At 65.3% G+C, this 20,237-nt stretch overlaps 2 protein-coding genes across 4 annotated transcripts; one reads left to right on the top strand and one right to left on the bottom strand.

Annotated features, from left to right (window-relative positions):
• Window positions 1-4,730: 4,730 nt before the first annotated feature.
• Window positions 4,731-12,445, bottom strand: LOC132532126 (uncharacterized). The gene is made up of 2 exons (XM_060170366.1): window positions 9,032-12,445; window positions 4,731-8,951 (listed from the first exon to the last, which is right to left on the bottom strand). Exon 2 carries the CDS (start codon window positions 8,502-8,504, stop codon window positions 7,500-7,502), a length of 1,005 nt encoding a protein of 334 aa, XP_060026349.1. The 5' UTR covers window positions 8,505-8,951; window positions 9,032-12,445; the 3' UTR covers window positions 4,731-7,499.
• On the top strand, window positions 10,690-18,432 carry TBX1 (T-box transcription factor 1). Of its 3 annotated transcripts, none has more exons than XM_060170365.1 (9): window positions 10,690-10,930; window positions 11,450-11,566; window positions 12,733-13,093; window positions 14,923-15,024; window positions 15,707-15,878; window positions 16,269-16,424; window positions 17,041-17,108; window positions 17,195-17,295; window positions 17,578-18,432. In XM_060170365.1, the coding sequence occupies exons 2-9, from the start codon at window positions 11,533-11,535 to the stop codon at window positions 18,042-18,044; spliced, it is 1,461 nt and encodes a 486-aa protein (XP_060026348.1). In that variant the 5' UTR covers window positions 10,690-10,930; window positions 11,450-11,532; the 3' UTR covers window positions 18,045-18,432. The 3 variants fall into 3 exon arrangements, with proteins under 3 accessions (XP_060026348.1, XP_060026347.1, XP_060026346.1); XM_060170364.1 differs by having other exon boundaries at window positions 11,447-11,566; XM_060170363.1 differs by lacking the exons at window positions 10,690-10,930; window positions 11,450-11,566 and having other exon boundaries at window positions 12,617-13,093.
• The last annotated feature ends 1,805 nt before the right edge of the window (window positions 18,433-20,237 follow it).

Below are 20,237 nucleotides of genomic sequence, written 5' to 3'. Positions count from 1 at the left end.
TGCCAGAAGGTCTCCGGGCCGCCCAGGCTGGAGGCACGTCAGCGCGGCCTCTGTGAGTCCGTCGGCACACCCGGCCCTGCCTGGCAGGAGTCGCCATCAGATGGGCGTGGCGGGAGTGCCCAGCAGGGCCCACCCCAGCCCCGGCCTGTGTTCCCTCCTGCTGGAACTCCCACGAGCCTTGGTTTGCCCATCTGTACAACGAGGTGACAATCCCTGCCCGGATGCAGACAGAGAGGATGCCAGTAGAGGCTGGAGCCTGGACCACTGGGGAACAAGACCTCGGGCCCTCCGGGGCAGTGCCTGGGTCCCTGCCCTGTCACACCCCCTGAGACCCGGGGCCCACTGCCCGTCTCCCCCACACTCCGGTGTGCCTGCCACACCTGCCCTGAGTGGGCTTCCCGAGCCGGCACCAGGCCCCACACCTGCCCCCTGGCACGCACAGGGGCCGATAGAGCCTTCGGAGGTGCCCAGTCCGGCCAGGCCCCGAGTGCAGACGACTGAGGTGGGAGTTCTAGCCCTCTGGGAGACAGGTGGGCACCTTGGAGGGGCCGGGGAGGACTCCACCCTCAGATACGTTGGCTCGCGCCCCGCCCACAGTGGGGGCCCGTGTCGGTGGGGAGACTGAGGCGGGGGGAATGACTGGCCTGGGAGGGTCTCAGGGTGGGGTAAGACCAGCACCGCAGCTCATGAGTGTGCATCTGTGGCTGTGTCGCGGGCCTCACTGGCCCCCACCCCTGGCCCACACATGATGGGCGGTCGTCCGTCAGCAAGGCCTGCCCCTCTGGCCATCCATCACCAGCCATGGCCACGGGAGGAACGGCCTGTTTGTTTTGCCAGCTCCGTGTTGCTCCCTGGGGCGTGAGCCGGAGGAAATGGCTATTTCTGCCTGGGCGGGCGGTGGACAGCAGAGGTGTGGAGGCCACCAAGGGCGGGGTCAGGCTGGGCTGTGGTAGGACCCCTGGCCAGGCAGGGCCCCTCATAGGTGCCCGAGGCCTTGCCCTGCCCTGTGCCTCAGTCTCCCTCTGGCACCAGGGCGAGTGACACTGGGATTTTCTGACTGTTCCCATGGCAGCTGCCTCCAGCCAGGTCACTCACCCCTGCCCTTGCCACTGGGTGGGGTAGGCTCAGGTGTCAGCTGCCACCAGGTGGGGGGGTCCCTTTGTCAGAAATCCAAGATACTTGATGCTGGATGTCCACACTGGTTGCCGGGAGCTGCTCTGGGGCTGGGCTCAGGCCGTACACCGATTGGTGGGGTGGGGGTGGGGCTGCCAGGAGGTCTGGAAGGTTCTAGGCACCCATTTGGAGATGTCCAGCCTCAAGATCAGATCCAGGGACACTTGGGGCCACATTAAAAGAGACAGCGCATGTAGAATGGAGGAAGTGACATGCCGTACCAAGAGGGCAGTGTCCAGACCCCAGGGCACATCCTCAGCAGCTACAGAGTGACCACCTCTGCCTGGTGAAGTCTATTCATACAGACGACACAGCGGCATGGTGCTCGGTGCCCCAGTCAGCCATCTCTTCTCACAACAACCCCCAAGGCTCCAACAGTCGAGCTGGGACGTTTCTTTCCCCAGTGCAGCCTCGGACCTCTGCCCTTATCTGCGATGTATAACACGGTCACTCCTCACTGCCCGGCCCTGGGCTCCCGTTGGACTTGTGGATGAGGGAAGCAGGCTCGAAAGGCCACAGTCTCAGAGCCATGCGGCGTGGGGCCCGGCTTCCAGGGCAGACGTCTCGCGAAGAACAGGCTCATGCTGTATCTGGAGGGCCTCGTCTGGGAAGCAATGCTAGAAGCCAAAAGCCAGAGTCAGGAAAATGCACTCCAGACCCCAACCCCTCAGCCTTCCTCCAAGGCAGCCCTGCCATCCAGACACTTCTCCATCTGGGAGCAGCAGTCTCCTTCCAGAGCGTTCCTCCCTTATACCTGGCTGCTCCCTCTGCCCAGGCAGCCTGCACATGTCTGCAGGGCATCACTGCCTCCTGTCTCCCCTGAAGTAAGGCGCTGGCTGGTCTTAGCGGATATTAGGAAAGAATCTGCAAAAATTCCCTCCAAGGTGAGCGTGACTAATAGCGTCCTGTCCTGAGCGCGCAGAGAGGGTCGAGGCACCCAGGAGAAGCCACGTCCGAGGCCACTTGAGGGGACTCTGGGTGCTGAGTTGCAGGTTCTGGGGAGAGGAAGGCTCAGCAGCCAGGCCCACCTTCCCTACCGGCACAGGGTGACTCCTGGGTCCCAGCCCAGGTCCAGCACACAAGGGCTGGCTTAGCCCCACTTGTGCGTCACCTCCGTGTCTGGTCTCACTGCCCCCCATGCCCGGCCTGGATGGGAACAGTGACATGACCATCAAATGCCACCCCCCCACCCCCCAGGCTGAAGGACCAGGCGGAGCAGCAAAGCAGAGCGCAGGGCCCAGCAGGCACGAGGCGGGCAGTCCTAAGACAGCGTGTTTGTTGGTGGGGGCAGAGCCAGGGCACAGCGCCAGGAAGGAGGGGACACGTGTCCAGGACTTGGGCAGGCAAGCGCTCTACAGAGGGGCTGGCCACGGAAGTCAGGGCCCCTGCGCCATGCTGGCTTTGTCCGGGTTTCTCCAGTGGGCACCTCGGGGGCTCCCATTGGCCCCAGGGCCTGGCTGTTCTCAGTCAGGTCTGAGACAGCCCAGCGCCCACCTACACGCTGCCCAGCATGGGGCGGCCAGTGCGTTGGGTTCTGGCAAACACCCTGGTGGGAGGGGCTGGGTTGGCTTTGGGGCACCAGTGAAAGCTCACATCCGTCTGTCTGTCTGCCCAGCACAGCTGATGCCAAGTCCCCACTTAACAGGACAGGGCCTCCCTCCTGCCCCATAGCATGGGGCCAAGGCCAGTCTCACCCACCCCTCTTGGCCTCAGTTTCCCCATCTGGGAGGTCCCTCCCCTCTGCCCTGGTCCCCGGGTTGCCCACCACTGGCACCACCTTGGGGCCCCGACAGCTTAGTGGGTGCAGGGAACCCAAGAGGGGGCTTCAGCAGCGGCGAGATTGACCCAGCCCCTGCCCTGCCAGGGGAGACAGCGGGAAGGGCCAGGCCACCCCTACATGGATGCAAGCAGGACCCTCTTGGCCACGTGGGCAGAAGGGGTCGGGTGGGGGGGCTTCGGTGTCAGAACCAGCTCCGAGCAAGTCCAGGCCAGGGACTGGGGGAGTGGGCCCGCGGGCAGGGGCCTCAGGGCCGCCAGGCCGCCCCCTCCCCGCAGCTGTCTCCTGCTCCTCAGGCTCCCACCTCCCCCGCCGGCCGGGACTCCTATTTCACTGAGGAGATTAAGACCACCTGGCGAGAGCCCCCTCCGGCCCCTCCCCTCGCCCCAGCCCTGCCTCCCAGCCCGTGGGCCCCTTGAGGTGCCCTCCTGCCCCCCTCCCCATCCCCACATTCCCACACGGCTTCGCTGCCTGCCTCTGTGCCTGGGATCGCCCCGGCGCATCGATGCTCTGAGCCCCGAGCCCTCCAGTCCTCACCCATTGGGCTCCACCAGCCCTGCCTGGTGGCCCTGGCGCCACCGCTGTCCCCACAGTGATCCCTGTCCGCATCCTGCCTGCCAGGCCCGGGGTCCTTTCCGCTCAGCCTGTGCTGCAGCCTCCGGCAGTCCTCACAAGGTCTCGAGAGGGACCCAGGTCAGCCCCGCGCTTCAGGACGACAGCCTCTGAGCCTGGGCCCCGGGGGCTCAGGCGAGGGCCCTGTCCAGCCTGCCATGGGCAGCCGGCTGGGCCTGACGCTGCCTCAGACAGACAGGAGGAATCTCAGCTCCTAAAACCGCAACCCTGAGCGTGCCTGTTTGTTTGCTTTTGAGAAATTCCAACCTGGTTCAGCAGAGCCGAGGAGGAGGGAAGGGATTTGTCTGGCTGGGGCGGGGCGGGGCTGTGCTCGAGGACACGGGAAACAGAGGCCAATGTGGACACCTGGGCTGGGCGGGGAAGCCAGGCAGAGCGGGCCCAACTGGACTTCCTGGGGGCACGGCCAGCATCCCCCCTCCCTGAATCCCCGCCAGGTCCCAAGGCCCCACAGGAGCACAGAGACAACAGCTGCCCTACCCACAGTCCTGGGGGACCAGCTGGGCTGGGGGGCGGCCCAAGGAGCCTGGGACAACTGTGCCATCGGCTGAGGAGCCACGTTCAGGAGCTGACGGGAGTTCGCTTAATCCACACTGTGGGGCTTCCAGCTCTCTCCCCATTTCTCAGACAGAAACATTGAGGCTTGGGGAGGACACAGAGCACTGCAGGGTGAGGCTTACGCCTAGCCCAGCTTGTGATGTCTGGGCCACACCATCCGCCCTGGCTCTGCCTGCTCTGAAGGGCCCATCTCCTCCAAAACGTTGTCCCTGCCTTCTTCCCAGCAGCTCCTCCCCTAGAAGGGGAGTCCAGACAGAGCTGCTGGGGAGGGACCTGGCTGCCTCCCCTGGTCTCCCCAGGCCTCGGCCTCCTATCTGCCCACAGGGTCCTGGAGGTGGGCCTGCTGAGGGCAGTGGGCAGAAGCTCTGGACACCAGGTTGGTGGTTCTGGGCTAATGGGGTGACCCAGCGGCCCTGGGGGCTCCGCCAGGGAGCAGAGGGGACAGAGAGGGGCTCGGGCACAGAGCCAATCCTCCACTGCCTCAGACCAACTTCTACCCGGAGCTTCTCCAAAGAGAAAGCTGGGCTGTCACAACGAAAACGTGGACAACTTGAATTTTTTTTTTTTAATAGATATCTAAAGAGAGGCATCTTTTATTTATTTTTGGCTGTGTTGGGTCTTTGTTTCTGTGCGAGGGCTTTCTCTAGTTGAGGCAAGTGGGGGCCACTCTTCATCGCGGTGCACGGGTCTCTCACTGTCGCAGCCTCTCTTGTTGCGGAGCACAAGCTCCAGACGTGCAGGCTCAGTAGTTGTGACTCACGGGCCTAGTTGCTCCGCGGCATGTGGGATCTTCCCAAACCAGGGCTCGAACCCGTGTGCCCTGCATTGGCAGGCGGATTCTCAACCACTGCGCCACCAGGGAAGCCTGACAACTTGAATTTAAATTGCTAACTGAATCAATCATTTAATGGAAATTCCAAGTCTGATATATTCGGTTATTATAACTGCTGTATCTTGAAGAGGAGACACGATACATCCTTTGATTGTGGGGAGCTTGCCCTGGCGAGGCCCCGTTAACAAAGGTGCAGGAGTCCCCCGCTTGGCGGTCATTGCTCATGCCTCTGGCCCTGCCCCCGTGTCTTCCCAGAGCTTCCTTGCTCATCTTACCCACCAAGCCCGACTCAGGGCTGGGGCCTGAGCATGGAGACTGACCCTCCCAGAAGGGTCCCCGCTGAGTGAACTGTTATGGCAGACTCTTCCTGTCCCCAATGTCCAGGGCATCGTCCTGGCCATTGGACCTTCCCCCAGGGGCATCATTTGAGGGTGTCACTTTCAGGAAATAATCCCGCCAGAGCAGACTGAAACATTTTGATCTTCATTGTGCAGTGCCTGAGGCTCCACATGGACCTTGTCCAAGCCAAGTAAGGCTGAGGACCACCTGAGTTACTGAGGTGAGAGTCCTCGACATTGATGACTTGTTACAGGGTCACTGTAGGGGGTGCACGTGCATGCGCATGCGTATCTGTGTATGTGTTCTGCACGTGCCTGTGTGTGCACTCTGGCCCACGTTGGTGTGTGCGTGTGTATGGTGTGCTACACAAGAGTGTGCGCACGCGTGTCTGTGGGTACGTTCACGTATGTGTGTGGTGTGTGCATGCATGTACACTCGTGCCCTTGCTCACAGTTGTGTGTGTACCCAGTCGGTGTCCCCTGCCAGCCAGAGGAACCTGAGAAGAGTGTCTGCAGGTGTCCGGCTTCTGGCCTCTCGCCCTCAGCCAACACACCCAGGGGCTTTGAGGGCCTATCCCCTTCCCTGGAGAGTGTGGCTCCCCCTGTCCTGACCACAGAGCGGAAGCTGTGGGCGGCCTAAATCTAGGTCACCTGGGTCTCTGAGCCCCACCTCTGCCTGACAGCACCTGGGGTGGAGGGGCCAGTGTGGCCAGTAGATGGACAGACAGATGGACAGCCGGCTCCCCATGTGGCTGGGTCCTCCCACCAAGTGGGCAGCTAAATCAACAGGCTGAGAAATTGGAGAGGGGCCCAGGGCCAGGCTGTGTGTTGGGCCGTCTGTTTGTTTGTTCTAGAGCTGTGGGAACTTCCAGCCTTCAGGGGGCCCTGGTGCCCTGCGGGGGGCAGGGGGTGCTATCACCCAGGCCCGACCGACAGCCCCATCCGACAGCCCCATCCGGTCCGGCCATCCCCTCACTGTCTCCGCCCATCTGTCCTCCTGGCCACTGGGCCCAGAAGACAGCACCCTCAGTGAGGGGAGTACAGCCAGGCCCGGGGTGGATGGGAGGCTGCACCCAGCTGTGCATGGCTGTGCTGACCCTGGCCCATCCGTTCTGGCTCTGAGGGGCTGGTGTCACAGCAGTGTGTGCCTCTGTGCTGCTTCTCTGTCACCCCTCAGGTGACACCCTCCAGTGTCCGTGTCCGCCCCCTCAGTTGCCCTTCGTTCAATCTGCAGTCATTGGCCCCCCGGGGTCCAGGCCCTTGGATCAGGAGGCAGGTGGCACTGAGGACTTGGAAGAGTCCCAGGTGATGCCACAGAAGGGGCAAGGGCACCAGCCCCTTCCCTGGGCATGGCTCAGCTCACCCACCCAGAGTCATCTCCAAGCCACCAAAGAGCACATGCCAGGCTGTTTCTGGTCCCCAGCCTTTGCCAAGAACTCCATGGGTTCTGCCTGGCACCTCCTCACAGTCCTCAGTCCCGCACACATGAACCGTACTATGCACCTGGGGCTCAGGGCCCAGCACAGGGTCCCCCACCAGAGTTTGGGGTAAGAGTCCACCAACAAGGAAGAAGCCTGGGTGGGCTTGCAGGGACTTGTGCTTCAGTTGGGGGCACCCCGAGGAAAGGGCCTGGGAGCAGTTAGGGGGCCACTGCTAGTCCAGGTGCATGGAGCCCCCAGGCTGGGGAGAGGGAGTCGCCTCCTTCAACCTGCAGGCGGTGTCACAAGACACCAGGCCAGCAGGGTAGGGGCAAGGAAACCGCCCCTGCCCAGGATGGATGCGGCCTCACTACCAGCTCCCACAGGCCCTGGTCCCAGCCCAGCACCGCCCCCCCCAGCCCCCGCACCGCCCAAGGGTCTGCAAACCCACGGTGGGTCGCGCAGACCGCGCTGGAGCCAGTGGGGCCACGAGCTTGGCGCGCAAGAGCCACCGGCGCGGACAGCGCCCGTTCCTCCCCGCCTCATGGGTGGAGCCCATGAGTCCTCTTCGGCTCCCCAGCCAGGGGCCAGGAGAGGGAGGCCACCCCACAACGGCCCCACCCGCCCACCTCAGGGGCTCAGGGTCGCTGCCCATTCACACCCAAGCGGGCCACCCAGAAAGCCCCATTTGTCGGCATTGCGGCCCAAGCGCTTTTGTTGGATGGAGGCAGATGAGACGCACCCAGGGGCCGAGGTCCTGCACGAGGCGCCCACTATGGGCGGGGAGCGGAGAGGAGGAATGGAGCTGCGAAGGGAGAACGGAGCTGCCCTGCGCACCCGCCTCTCCCGGCTCCACCGAAGTTCACCCCCTCCCGCCTCCCGCCAAGGTCTGGCCCCCGGAGGCCCAGCCACCCGGGCCGCGGGTCCGGGGAGGAGCGGCTGCTGGTGGCAGAAAGGCAGGGCGCAGGCCGCTCCCGGTGCGGGGCCTGCCTGTGAGAGCACCGAGGCCCGTCTAGGCAGGCCCTGGAGGCAGTTCCCGGTGAATCAATCCCGAAACGAATGAACCGGGTCAAGAAAAGCCCAGCCCCTCTCTTTCTGAACCCCGGGTGGGGGAGATGGCTCTGCCCCGCTTGGTGCTCTAGTTCCTGGGGGACGGGGTCCCCAGTGCTCCGCGCACTCACATCCTCCAGCCGACCGCTCAAATCCATCTGTGTGCGCCTGTGCCCCAGATAGCGGGAGACCCAGGCTGGGGGAGCGGGTGGTGCCCCACCTTGTCTCGCGGAGCACGTGAGCACAACAATCGGTGGGCTTGGCGCCCACCAGAGATGCACAAGGGCGCAAAGGTCCTTCCAAGGGTGGGAACAGAGAGGCCCAGAGTGAATTCTGAGCGCTGCGCATGGCGCTGTCGAAGTGCCTTTATGGTGGCGGGAGAGTGAGGAGTGGGGTCCCCCCCAAAGCTGTGAGGGCTCCAGTCTTGACGGCTGCCCTGAGGAAGCCACGTGCGCTCCGGGGAGGCGGAGCTGGGCGCAGCAGTGCAGCCAGACTCTCCAGGGGCCTCCTTCTGCGCGCTGGGGAGAAAACCTCTGAAACAGCGCTTGCTTCGGGCAAAACTCTGAAGATGCTGGGGCGGGGGATGAGTGAGCCTCCAAACGCAAGGTGCCAGGGGAAGCGCTGGGATGGATCCCAGTGCCCACGTGGGACCCAGTGCAGGGCCCGCAGAGAGAAGCAAAGGCTGCAGCCCGTTCTGCACCCAGGATGGGCGTCTGCCTCGGCTCCATCCCGCCCCTGCCGCCTCCTGTCCTCAGCTAGACTTCTGGTCCCCGTACCTCGCGGAGGCCGGTCAAAGCAGAGCCTCGGTTTTAGGGCCTGTAAAGTGGTCTCATCCTAGTTCCCCCTTCGCTGCCAAGTGGCGCAGCGAAATGCGGGTCTTGTCTTCAGCCCACGTCCCAGGTGGAGGGGCACGCTGCGCCCTAAGGAGGCAGAGCCCGAGCAGCGCACGACCCCCGGCAGCGCCCAGCCCTTCCAGCCCGGTCGGGCCGGCGCCCAGCCAGGCCTCCTACCTCGCGCTCCCGGAGGTGCGGCCGGCAGGGGGAGCGAGGCGGAAGGGAGCCGCGGCCGCTCCAGGTGAGGGATGAGGACTTCCCGCAGGCGGCGGCGCGCGCGGACACGGTGTGCGGGGCGTCGCGGGACCAGAGGGCGCGAGCTCTGTCTGGGCGGTGGGGGCACTGTGGGTGGGGCGGTGGCGGGCGGTGAGGAGAGCGGCGGATCGCTCCGGGAGGGACGGAGGAGGGTCCGAGGAGCTCACCCCGGAGGCGCGGGAGGCGGTGACTCCGCAGCGTTCAGGCCTCTTTGGGCCCCTGCAGTTGGATTCCAGCAGGGACCGGGCGTTGACAGAGGGGTTCGGGGTCTGCAATTGCTCGGGTGAGTAGCTGCAGCCGGGGAAGCAGGGTTGCCAGTCCCAGGCGGAGCGGCACGGGGGGGCCCTGACCTCCTCCAGCGCTCTCTCGACCAGAATTGGCCCATTGGCCCATGCCACAGCGTCCTTTCTGCTCCCGCGCTTTTCCCCACCTAGCGTGGCCTCCCAGATCCCAGCTCAGGCATGAAGGGGTTAATGAGGGGCTGGGAGGACCCCATCTCCTGTCTACCACCTCAGACTCCGAGGGCCAGGGACCTCAGGACAGTGTCCCAGGAGGCTGACCCTGCGACTCCAGAAGCCCCAGAGTTTTTCACTTTCATTTCTCCTTTCTCAACATTGGTGTCTGCCTCAGACTGGGCACCTGCCCACTGTCTTCAGGTGTTCGCACAGGTATACAAGGAAGGCTCCCCAGGTGCACAGGACACAACCACGGGCACCCCCACGTGCCAGGACAGCACACATCCCAGATGGCATACAACCACACGCACCCCACGCACCCACCTGCAGGTTGGATGCAGACCACCAGCAAGAGGTACCCATGGTGACCGCTCTGCATGCCTCTCTAGGTGCAGACCCTCAGCACGGGCTCCCCTCCTGCAGCACCACCATGACCTGCCCCCACCAACTCCCCTGCCAGCCGGGCTCTCCCTCCACCAGGAGCATCTCCACCTGGGGTCCTGGAGGCCTGGCGCATCACACCACTCCCTGGACCTGCTCTTGGGCCCCACAGATCACTGTCACTGTCACAGCCCCACATGGCCACTCTGGGTGGGGGGTACACCCTGGCAACAGTTTCCCTTTTCTGGCATGGTCCACAAAGCTGCAGCCCCAGCCTAGGGGGTGGGGCAGGGCTCACTGTACTTGAGGTCACACGCACCCACCCCAGTCACACAGCTGGGCCCACATGCTCACCGACTTGCCTCCAGCCATGTATCTTTCCTGGACCTCAGGCCCGGGAGCCAGGCGTTTCCCGCTGGAGCCCACTCCCAGGTCCCCAGTTTCTGGGCCTTCCTGCCTCAGAGCCAGCATCCCCTCCAGCCTGGGATCTGAGGCCCTGGGACTGTAAAAACCCTGAGAGAGGCTGCTGCTTCCCACCCCCGTCCAGGCAAGCAACAGAGGCCTTGAAAATGGAGGCCTGACTGCCAGAGCCTCAGTGCAGGGCCAGAGAGGATCCTGGGAGCAGGGAGGCCTGGCGCCCTGCTGGGGAGACTCTGGACTGGAAGGCCATGGATGCCCTGAACTGGGCAGAGAGGCCTCAGAAGCAGTAGGTGCGCGGAAGCACAGGCCAAGTCAGGTCTTAGCGTCTGGGATGCCTGGGCCTGAAGGCCCAACTGGGCAGCAGGGCCTTCCCAGGCGGGCAGGCTGGCTGTGGGGTGGGTGGTGAGCGAGGGGCAGCATACGACCCGGCCGGCGGCCTGAATTCCTCCGACGTGTCCTCGGCTCCCTCGGCCAGTCCAGGCCCCGCCCCCGGCCCTCCCTGCACCCGGCCGGTGCGCGGGGAGGTCGGAGGAGCGGGCACTGCCCACCCTCCGGATGTATAAGCGTCCTGGCCAGAGGCGGGTGGTGCGCGCGGGTGCGCGTGACGCTCGGGCTCCCGGGCTGCTTGGCCTGGGCGGCGTCCCTCTGCTCAGGGTCCCCAGCCACGACAGTGAGCCGACCGAAGAGGGCTGGGGGCCGCTTGCTGGGCTGGGTCCTGTCCCTGAGCACCGAGGAAAGGACGACGCCGTGGCCCTGGGGCTGTCTGCCTGTGGCCAGTGCCGGAGCCCAGACTGCCCTCTCCTCACCCAGGTGCAGGGGCAGCCGGGGAAGAGGAGGCGGGAGGACAGGGGCAGGGCCGGTGCCCCACAGCTTCGGGCTGGGGCTGGGCGCTCCCAGCGTCCTCACCTCCCCTCGGGGGCTGGGGAAGCTGATGGCTTCGCTGTACAGAGGGAACCCAGGCCTCGGGGAGCAGCGGGATGTCCAAGGGGTGCTGGTCATGGAGGCCCCTGGGAGCAGAGGCAAGGGGCCCGGACCTTGAAAAGCAGGAGGGCCCACACCCCCAGGGCTCTCAACCCATCAGGGCCCCTCGGCTGCCACCGGCCCAGAGTGGGGGGCCGTGACACCATAATCCCCTGGGCCCAGGGCCGGCGGCTGTGAGTGGCACCGCAGGCCCCCGCCCCCGGGGCCCGAGGGCTGGGCCGGCCTCGGTGGGGCCGGGTGCACGCAGTCGGAGGCGGCGCCGGTCAGGCCGCCGGGCGCCTATGGACGCACGGAGCCCGCTGTCTCCCCGGGCCAGCGCGTTCAGCATTGCCTCTCTGGTTGCAGCAGAGGCCGCAGAGCACACCGCTCGCCTGGAACCCGGGTTCTCCGACCCGGCGAAGCTTCGCAGGCTGCTGGGATCCCCGGCCGGGATGCACTTCAGCACCGTCACCAGGGACATGGAAGGTGAGCCTCCTGCTACGTCTACACGGACCCGCCCGCCAGATCCCCTGCCCCTGCTGCCGTGGGGCCCAAGCAAAGAGGGTTGGCAGGATCCGGGCAAAGAGCGGGTGGAGGGAGCTCTGGCGGGGTGAGTTCCTGGCTTCTAGCTTGGACTCTAGGGTGGAGAGAAAGGGGGGCATCCTGCCCAAATTCTGTGCCCCCGTCCAGCCTGGGGACCCTCCAGCCTGGGGACCCCGCTGCAGAGACCCGCACGCAGCTAGACACAGGAGCAGAAGAGGGCGAGGGGAGGCTGGGAGGACAGGAAAGAAGGACCAGAGAAAGGCGGTGGCAGAGGGGCCGTGAGCTCAGAGAGGCGGGAGGAAAGGAGAGGAGCGTGAGATTGTCAGGGGACACGGAAAAGGCGGGGGGCAGCGGGAGAAAAAGAAATTGAGAAAAGGAGAGAAAACAGAAAACCCAAAAGAAGAAAGATGAAAAGGAAATGAAGAGGGCAAGAACGAAAGAGAAGAAAGTGGAGGAAATTTTACGAAAGAAAGTTGAGTCATAAAAAAAGAAAAAGAGTTCAGTTTTTATTCAAAAAAAAAAGAGTTAAAAGCCATGAATAACAGAGAGACGCACGCAGAAAGGAGGGGGACAGGCAGACTGAAAAGAAAGACAAAGCGCTGAGGGGCTAGCAGGAAAAAGAGGAAGAGGCAGAAAATAAAGCAGAAATAAGGAGACTCGAGAGAGATAGTGGAAGGAGGAAAGAGGATGCGGAGGGGAGACTTGAACGAGGAAGACAAAGGTAAGGAAATAACAAATTGCAAAGAGCCCGGAGAGAGAAGTGCAACGCGGGAGGGCGGCAGAGCGAGGGGCGGCCGGCGGGCGCTCGCTTGGGGGAGCCGGTCCGGGCGGTCGGGGGGCCGGGAGGAGGCGGGGGCGGGGAGGGGGCTGGGGGAGGCCATTGTCTCGGCGGGGGCGGGGGCGCGGCGCGGGGCGGGGCGGGGCGGGGCGGCTCCGCGGGCGGCGGCGTGGGGCGGCGCGGCCCGGGGCGCAGCGCAGCGCGCGCCCGCCACTCGGCCCGGGGCGCGGGGCAGCGCTCACCTCGGCGGGGCGGCGCGGCCCGCGGGTCATGATCTCCGCGGTGTCCAGCCCGTGGCTCACGCAGCTCTCGCACTTTTGCGACGTTGCAGCCTTCACGGCCAGCAGCCTGAGCGGCCTGGGGGCGGCGGGGGGCTTCCCGGGCGCCGCGTCGCCGGGCGCCGACCCGTACGGCCCGCGCGAGCCCCCGCCGCCGCGCTACGAGCCGTGCGCCGCCGCCGCCCCCGGCGCCCCGGGCCCGCCGCACGCCTACCCGTTCGCGCCGGCCGCCGGGGCCGCCACCAGCGCCGCTGCCGAGCCTGAGGGCCCCGGGGCCAGCTGCGCGGCCGCCGCCAAGGCGCCGGTGAAGAAGAACGCGAAGGTGGCCAGCGTGAGCGTGCAGCTGGAGATGAAGGCACTGTGGGACGAGTTCAACCAGCTGGGCACCGAGATGATCGTCACCAAGGCCGGCAGGTCAGGGCGCCCCTCCCTAGCGGCGCGCCTCGGTCCGACGCACGCGAGCGGGGCCGGCAAGCGGGGTGGGGTCGCGGCCGGCTCCTTCGCTCCCGGGTCCCGGCTCCGGCGACAGCCGCCTGGCGCGCGGGCGGAGGGGCCGGCGGAGGAGCGCGGCCGCCCGGGTGCACCCTCAGCCCCAGGACGCCGGCGCCTGAAGCAGGGGCCGGCTCAGCTCGCCGGGCCCTCCCAGGGGCCTCACCAACTGGCAGATCCCAGTGGATCCCAACTTTTCAGAGGAAACTGCCTTCTTTGGTTCCCTAGTTCAGTCCATCCGGGCTAAATAGAGGCGCAGCCCGACCATGGGGCAATGGTATGGAACGTTGTAGGAGAGAGTTAAGACCCTTCAAAACTGTGCTGTGTTTCAGGGGAGATTGCTATCCAGTCTTCTCAGGCCTACGTCTCGGGCGATGGTGGGGCCTGGCTCTGCTGCTGGGGCCGCCGCCTTCAATTGGCCTGTGTTTGTTTTAAGGGCCCAGAGAGAAGGGGAACAAGTTTTGCGATGCAACCAATTTGACCGGCAGACAAAGGCGGGTGCCGGTCTGTGTCTAGTGTACACAGGAGACACCAGCTCTGGGTCCACACAGCCAACGGGAGCTCAGGGCCTGTTTGCAGAGCCTGCTCGTGGTTTCTCTTTCCGTGCCGCGGCGTCCGCCCTGGGAGCCTGGGGCCTGTGCCCAGCTCCAGATCAGGGGTCTTCTCCAGGCTCTCCCGCTGGCCTGGGCACTTGGCCTCCCCCCGCCATCCCATGAGGACTGTGCCCCAGCCTCCAGCCCAGTCCAGCCCAGCAAGGGCCTCGGCGGGGCCAGGCTCGCCCCAGAAGCCAGCATTCTGCAGCCCTCTCCGGCCTGCAGAGGCGAGGGCAGGCGTGGCAGGCTTGTCCAGGAGGGCTGGCATCTGTTTTCTGCCCACCGCCCGCAAGGAGTTGCCTGTGAGGGGAAGCTGCAGGACCAGCAGGTGGGGGCCTCATGCTGTCCTCCAGGGCCCAGCGGCCCACACTCAGGGCAAGGCCGGCCCATGGCCAGTGCCCAGGGTACGAGCCACAGAATGTCCTTTCCAGAGCCCGGGTCAGTCACCGAGTCGGAGCCCGGGGAGGGGAGAGTTAGGGGACCCCAAGGACACAAGCCAAGTCAGCCCTGAGTAGCTGCGTCTTGGGAACTTGCGTGTGTCCCCGAGGAGGGTGAGGAGACTCCAGCACTGGGTGGGAGGCAGGGCCTCAAAGTCGGGACTGTGGACTCCAAGGCTCGGCCTTACTGGAGGGACTGGGGAGCAGCCGCAGATCCAGCCGAAAGGGCGACTGGGACTCCTCAGAATCACACGGGCTGCCTCGCTTTCACTTTGTTTGAGCCGGGAGCTTAGGGCGGTTGATGAGATCGAGCAGGGGAGGCCTGCCCGAGGGCGGAGGATCCCGGGGGCCGGTGCTACTGCCGGCTGAGGCTAGCTCGGGATGGGATGGCTGGATCGGCAGTTGCTAGGCTGGGTCTACGTGGGCAGAGTTGGCGGAAGAAGCCAAAGGCCTATGTTCAAGAGTGGAGGCTTGGCTCGAGCACTGAGTTCGCCATTGTTGTGTTTCTAAAAAGGGGGCAGGGGGCTGTCCTGCGGTCCACTCGCCCTCGGCTGGGCAGGGGCTTGGTCGGGTTAGTCAAGCAGATGAGTGAGAGGACATGCGATGAGGGGCCTCCCCACCCAGCACAGCGGCCGGCCGGGCGGGGAGGCCATGTCCTGGGCTGGTGGAGGCGGGTCGCCCTGCCCTCCCCCACCTGAGGTGACCGAGGTCCCACCTCCCCCAGGCGCATGTTCCCCACCTTCCAAGTGAAGCTCTTCGGCATGGACCCCATGGCCGACTACATGCTCCTCATGGACTTTGTGCCCGTGGACGACAAGCGCTACCGGTGAGCGCCCAGCCGGGCCTGGAGGGCGGTGGGTCCCTGCCTGGCCAGGCTGGTGAGGGTGGGTGGCCCAGGACAGTAGTGACCGGTGCCCCCTCCCCACTCCTGCCAGACCCCAGACCCACACGCCCCATCCCCAGCAGTTTTGGGGAGTGGCCCTCAGGGGGTCATGCAGGCTGGGCCCCCACCGTCTGGCCTCTCGCACACAGCCCCTGCCTTTTCCGTGTCCCCCTCTCCCGAGAGGTGAGCGCCGGCACCCCGTCCCTTCCCCCACCCCCCTGGGAACGCTGGGCCCCAGAGCTGGCAGGAAAGGTGGGGTGGCCAGGAGAGATTATGCAGGGCGGGCCTGGCCGCCCGGACAATTAACAGCAATTAATAAAGAGAACCTGGTCCGCCCTGCGCCCTAGGCCGCCGGCGTGGCCCAATCTGGGCTCCCGCCGCGCCGGCGACACAGGAGGCCCAGAGCAGCGACCCGCGTGCGGCGAAATGTGGCGCCAGGGCCCGGCTTCCTCCCTCTGGTCGCTTCCTGCCGCTTGTGTATCAGGACGGGGAGTTTTCTCTTTCCTCACATTGCCCCTGGAAAAGCTCCCCGTTCACCTGTGGGAACCTCATCAGAGGCACCTTCGGGGTTCCCTCGGCAAGGCCCTCACCCCAGCATGCTGTGGCCCCTGCCCCGGCGTCCCAGGTACGCCTTCCACAGCTCATCCTGGCTGGTGGCCGGGAAGGCAGACCCCGCCACGCCCGGCCGCGTACACTACCACCCCGACTCACCGGCCAAGGGGGCACAGTGGATGAAGCAAATCGTCTCCTTCGACAAGCTCAAGCTGACTAACAACCTGCTGGACGACAATGGCCATGTGAGCGACCCCCCCAGGCTACCGCCCTGTCCCCCAGCAGGCCCTCGGGAGTCCCTGCTGACTGGAGCCAGAGGCAGAGCTTGGGCAGCTTGGGTGTGGATGAGGGACAGGCAGAGGAGAGCTAGCCCTCCGGTCAGGGGCTCGGGGACTGGTGGGTCACACTGCTTCCCTCTCCCCACTCCTTGTGTTTTGCTGGAGGCTTTTTAACTGGAAAGGATGGGGCCGTGCGGGGTGGGGGGTGAGGGCAGCAGCCTTTGGAATCCAGGCAGTGATGCCCCACGGCCCAGCCTCCTTTTGGGAGCTCAGGGTTCTGCCGAGTTGTCTGGAAGCTCACTGCCCGTCCGGACCTTGGCTGGTTTCCTAGCTCGGCCCTCACCACCTTTCTTCCAGATTATTCTCAACTCCATGCACAGATACCAGCCACGCTTCCACGTGGTCTATGTGGACCCGCGCAAAGACAGCGAGAAATACGCCGAGGAGAACTTCAAAACCTTTGTGTTTGAGGAGACACGCTTCACTGCGGTCACTGCCTACCAGAACCACCGGGTGAGGCCCTGGGTGGCCCGGTCAACACTTCTGGGCAGGGGTGCAATTTTCAGTTGCTGCCTGGGGGACAGAAGGTTCCATTCCTGGAAACCCCACTCGATGGAGCCCCACCCCCAGAGCCTCAGGCCGCCCCCTCCCCTCTGCTGCAGGCGGACCAGCCTCCTATCAGGTTGACCTCTCAAGGGGGAACTGTCACTGTGGCCTGAAAGTTTGTTTTCCAAACCATTCCGGAAGCTCCCCATCAGGGGCCTGATGCGCAGTTTACCCAGATTCCTAGGGTGCTCCTCCACTCTGGACCACAGCGGGGTGGGGGGTGGAAGTGACTACATTCCCATCCCAGCCGGGGGAGCAGGGTCTCTATCCTAATCACTTGGGACGGAAAAGACAGGTTCTTTAGCGAGAAAGGGGTCTCCCCAGCACCCCTGCCCCAGGAGAGAGGCACAACCCCTGCGGGGGAGAGAGCAGTTGTGAGCCAGGCATTTCTGGTCAGCGGAGAGTAGAGGGGCCCTTACTGAGTGGGGGAGGGCTCTCCTAACGCTCCCCTCCGCTCCACCGAGGTCCGGTGGCCCCAAGAACAGGGGCTGGAGCCGGGTGTTCAGTGCCCGCTTTCCTGCAGATTACCCAGCTCAAGATCGCCAGTAACCCTTTCGCCAAAGGTTTTCGAGACTGCGACCCCGAGGACTGGTGAGTGTCCCCCGAGGAGACGGCGAGCGAGCGCGCGGGTGCCTGGCCGGGCGCCCCCTGACACGCTGCCCATCTCCCTCCCGCAGGCCCCGAAACCATCGGCCCGGCGCACTGCCGCTAATGAGCGCCTTTGCGCGCTCGCGGAACCCCGTGGCCTCACCCACACAGCCCAACGGCGCTGAGAAAGGTAGGGCCGGGGTCGTGGGATCTGGGCAGACGGCAGCGCCCGGCCTCGCCCGCGCCGCAGGGGCGCTCGCGGCCTTCGCGCGCCGGTTGCACAACGGCCGCGGCGGCAGGCAAGCGCGCACTCGCCCGCCCGGCCCGACGGCTGCGCCTGCCCGCCCCGCCCGCCGTCCCAGTGGAGGGCGCGGGCCCCCGGGGAGGGCCCGGGGCTGGGCAGGGGCGCGGAGCGGGGGCAGGCGCGTTCTCGCGGGCCTCTCCGCGACTCAGCCCTCGGCCCTCCCCGCAGACGCGGCCGAGGCCCGGCGAGAATTCGAGCGCGACACGGGCGGCCCGGCCGTGCTCGGGGACCCAGCGCACCCGCCGCAGCTGCTGGCGCGGGTGCTGAGCCCCGCGCTGCCCGGGTCCGGCGTCCCGCTGCCCGGCGCGCCTGGAGGCCGGCCCAGCCCCCCGCACCCCGAGCTGCGCCTGGAGGCACCCGGCGCGTCGGAGCCGCTGCACCACCACCCCTACAAGTACCCGGCCACCGCCTACGACCACTACCTCGGGGCCAAGAGCCGGCCAGCGCCCTACCCGCTGCCGGGCCTGCGCGGCCACGGGTTCCACGCGCACGCGCACCCGCACGCGCACCCGCACCACCACCCCGCCGTGAGCCCCGCAGCCGCCGCCGCCGCCGCCGCCGCTGCGGCTGCCGCCAGCATGTACTCATCGGCCGGGGCCGCGCCGCCCGGCTCTTACGACTACTGCCCCAGATAATGTGGGCGTCCGCCTGGGGGTCCGGTCCACCCAGCCCGGGGCCACCGCAGGCGCCCTTCCCGGGCCTCCAAGCCGTGGGGCCTCCATCCGCCAGCCCCAGAGCTGTCCAAGGACCTGGTTCCCTGGCCCCAGGGCCACCGCGGGTCCCTCCTCGGCCTCGAGGGCCCCGGGTCCGCACAGCCAGTGCCAAAGTGCGCGGTTCGCGCCGGAAGGAAGTGGTATTTATTGTTCTCCGCGAGACCGCGACGTCCCCCGGCCCGGCTGGCAGTTGCAGTGTAGACGACCCGAGAACCCGTCTGCAGGCGGTGTAGATACTTGTAGATATTTGTAGATAACTGTAGATACCGCGCCGGCGCCGCCTTGATAAACGGTTTCGCCTCTTTTGGAAGCTGCCTGAGTGTCCATTTCTTTGCGTCCAGTCACATCGCGCGGGGTGTCTCGGGGAGAGCGAGTCCGGGCTGACTCGGGGACTCGGGGTCTCCCTGCAGCCGGGTCCTGGGCGGGGCGGGGGGTCCCTGAGGTACGCTCCGAGCCCCTCCTCCCAGCCCCCTCCCGGCCACGCCTCCCTGCGTCCTCTCCCCGCCCCTCCCAGCCCGGCCAGAGCGCCCCTCCCCCACTGCCACCTTGTGGCCCCAGGTGTGCATCCGGCCTTGTTAAATTCCTCACTTGGCGGTTGTCCCTTTTCTAGGACTTGGGCCCGCACCCCTGGCCTGTTTTCAGGCCGGTGCCTGTCCTGTGTGTTTTTCCACGGAAGCTGGTATAACGGTCTTGGTCGTGCAGGACAGGACACTGTCCGTTGGGGGCTAGGAAGGGGAGAAGCCCTGACTCTTATCGGAAAGACAAAAACAGGTAGTTCTGCTCTTGTAGCATTTCCCTGGCTGGCCCTGGCTCAGGCCTGCGTTTTCCCCTGTTTATTGACTTTATTTGCTGTGAGTGTCCCCACGGAGTGACCTGGACGGGGCCACAATGACAGTGGTCATGAGTCATCTTGAAACCTGCCTGTGAAGCGTTTTTCCCAGGCCAGGTGGTGAGGGACCTATTAGCTCAACAACAGGGATGGGGCCAGAGGAACCCTTTGATCCCTCCCTTCCTGAGTCCAGGCAGGAAGAGCTGACAGCCTGTCAGCGTCAAGGCTGCCGACTTGGACACGAGACGGACGGGAAATGCAAGTGGCCGAGGTTTTGTCCCCCTTCTGTGCCTGACCCAGTGTATTTGTGTCGATCGCTGCCAGGAGGCACCACATCTCCAAGGACACAGCCAGGCATTTCCTGACGCCTGCCCTGCGCTGGACTTTTTTCCCGGATGTGTTGGTCCTGGAGGCGGAAGTGACCTAGAGCTTAGCAATTGGACGACAGGAACTGTTTCCTTGAGGCAGGTCTAGGAAGGGAGGTGGTGACCAAGGCTGCTGAAGGGTGAGCTCTGGAGCCAGGGCCCTCCAGAGCCTCATGGGGCACCTGGTGCCCAGGCATGAAGACTTGCAGCACTGCCTGAGTGGCCAGCAGGCTCCGTGGACAGAGCTTCAGGAATGCACTCCTGAGGGCAGCCCTGGACACCACCACTGATGGACACCGTCTACTCCCCACTGCACATCTCCCTCTGGGTGAGCCAGCTGTGCCACTGGGCTCCCCTGCTTGGGGGCCACAAATGCACCCAGCACCCCCTTGTCCTGGGAGGCCTGCAGGAGTGATGGGCAGTGGTTTGCCCTGTTGAACTAGTTTTCCCTGTGGGCGCCGGCCACCCCTTCGGGACCACTGTGGTTCTCAGGCCTCCCTCTCCCCACTGCACACTTTCACCATCCAGACTAGGGGAAAACCATGGGTGGAGAAATCTCTTTTTTGGTTTTGTTCAAAGCTAAAGTGAGGAGATGCTTCCCCTGAACCAACGCTGGCACCTGGCGTCTGCAGGTGAGAGGACTCAGCGGAGCGTGGCCCCTCCCAAGATAACCACCCACTGGAGAGGGAGAGCCCTGCTGCTGTCTGATGCGGGGCCGTGCACGCGCTGATGAACGGGACAGAATAAAGGTCAACGTCGGGCTCCCTGCCGGCTGCATTTGAGAGCCTGGCGGCCTGTGGGCTAGACCCTGCAGACGGTCGCCTGCCCTGGGGAACGGCCCCCAGAGGCAGGTTCTCTCTCCGCTGCCCCCACAGGTAAGTTGGTCTGGCTAAGAACTTGTCATACATGGGTCGTGAGCCG

Source organism: Lagenorhynchus albirostris, chromosome 14 (genome assembly GCF_949774975.1).
Source record: "Lagenorhynchus albirostris chromosome 14, mLagAlb1.1, whole genome shotgun sequence".
Lineage (NCBI taxonomy): Eukaryota > Metazoa > Chordata > Mammalia > Artiodactyla > Delphinidae > Lagenorhynchus > Lagenorhynchus albirostris.
The sequence above is the reverse complement of the archived record's forward strand: the minus strand, read 5'-3'. Positions and strand labels throughout refer to the sequence as shown.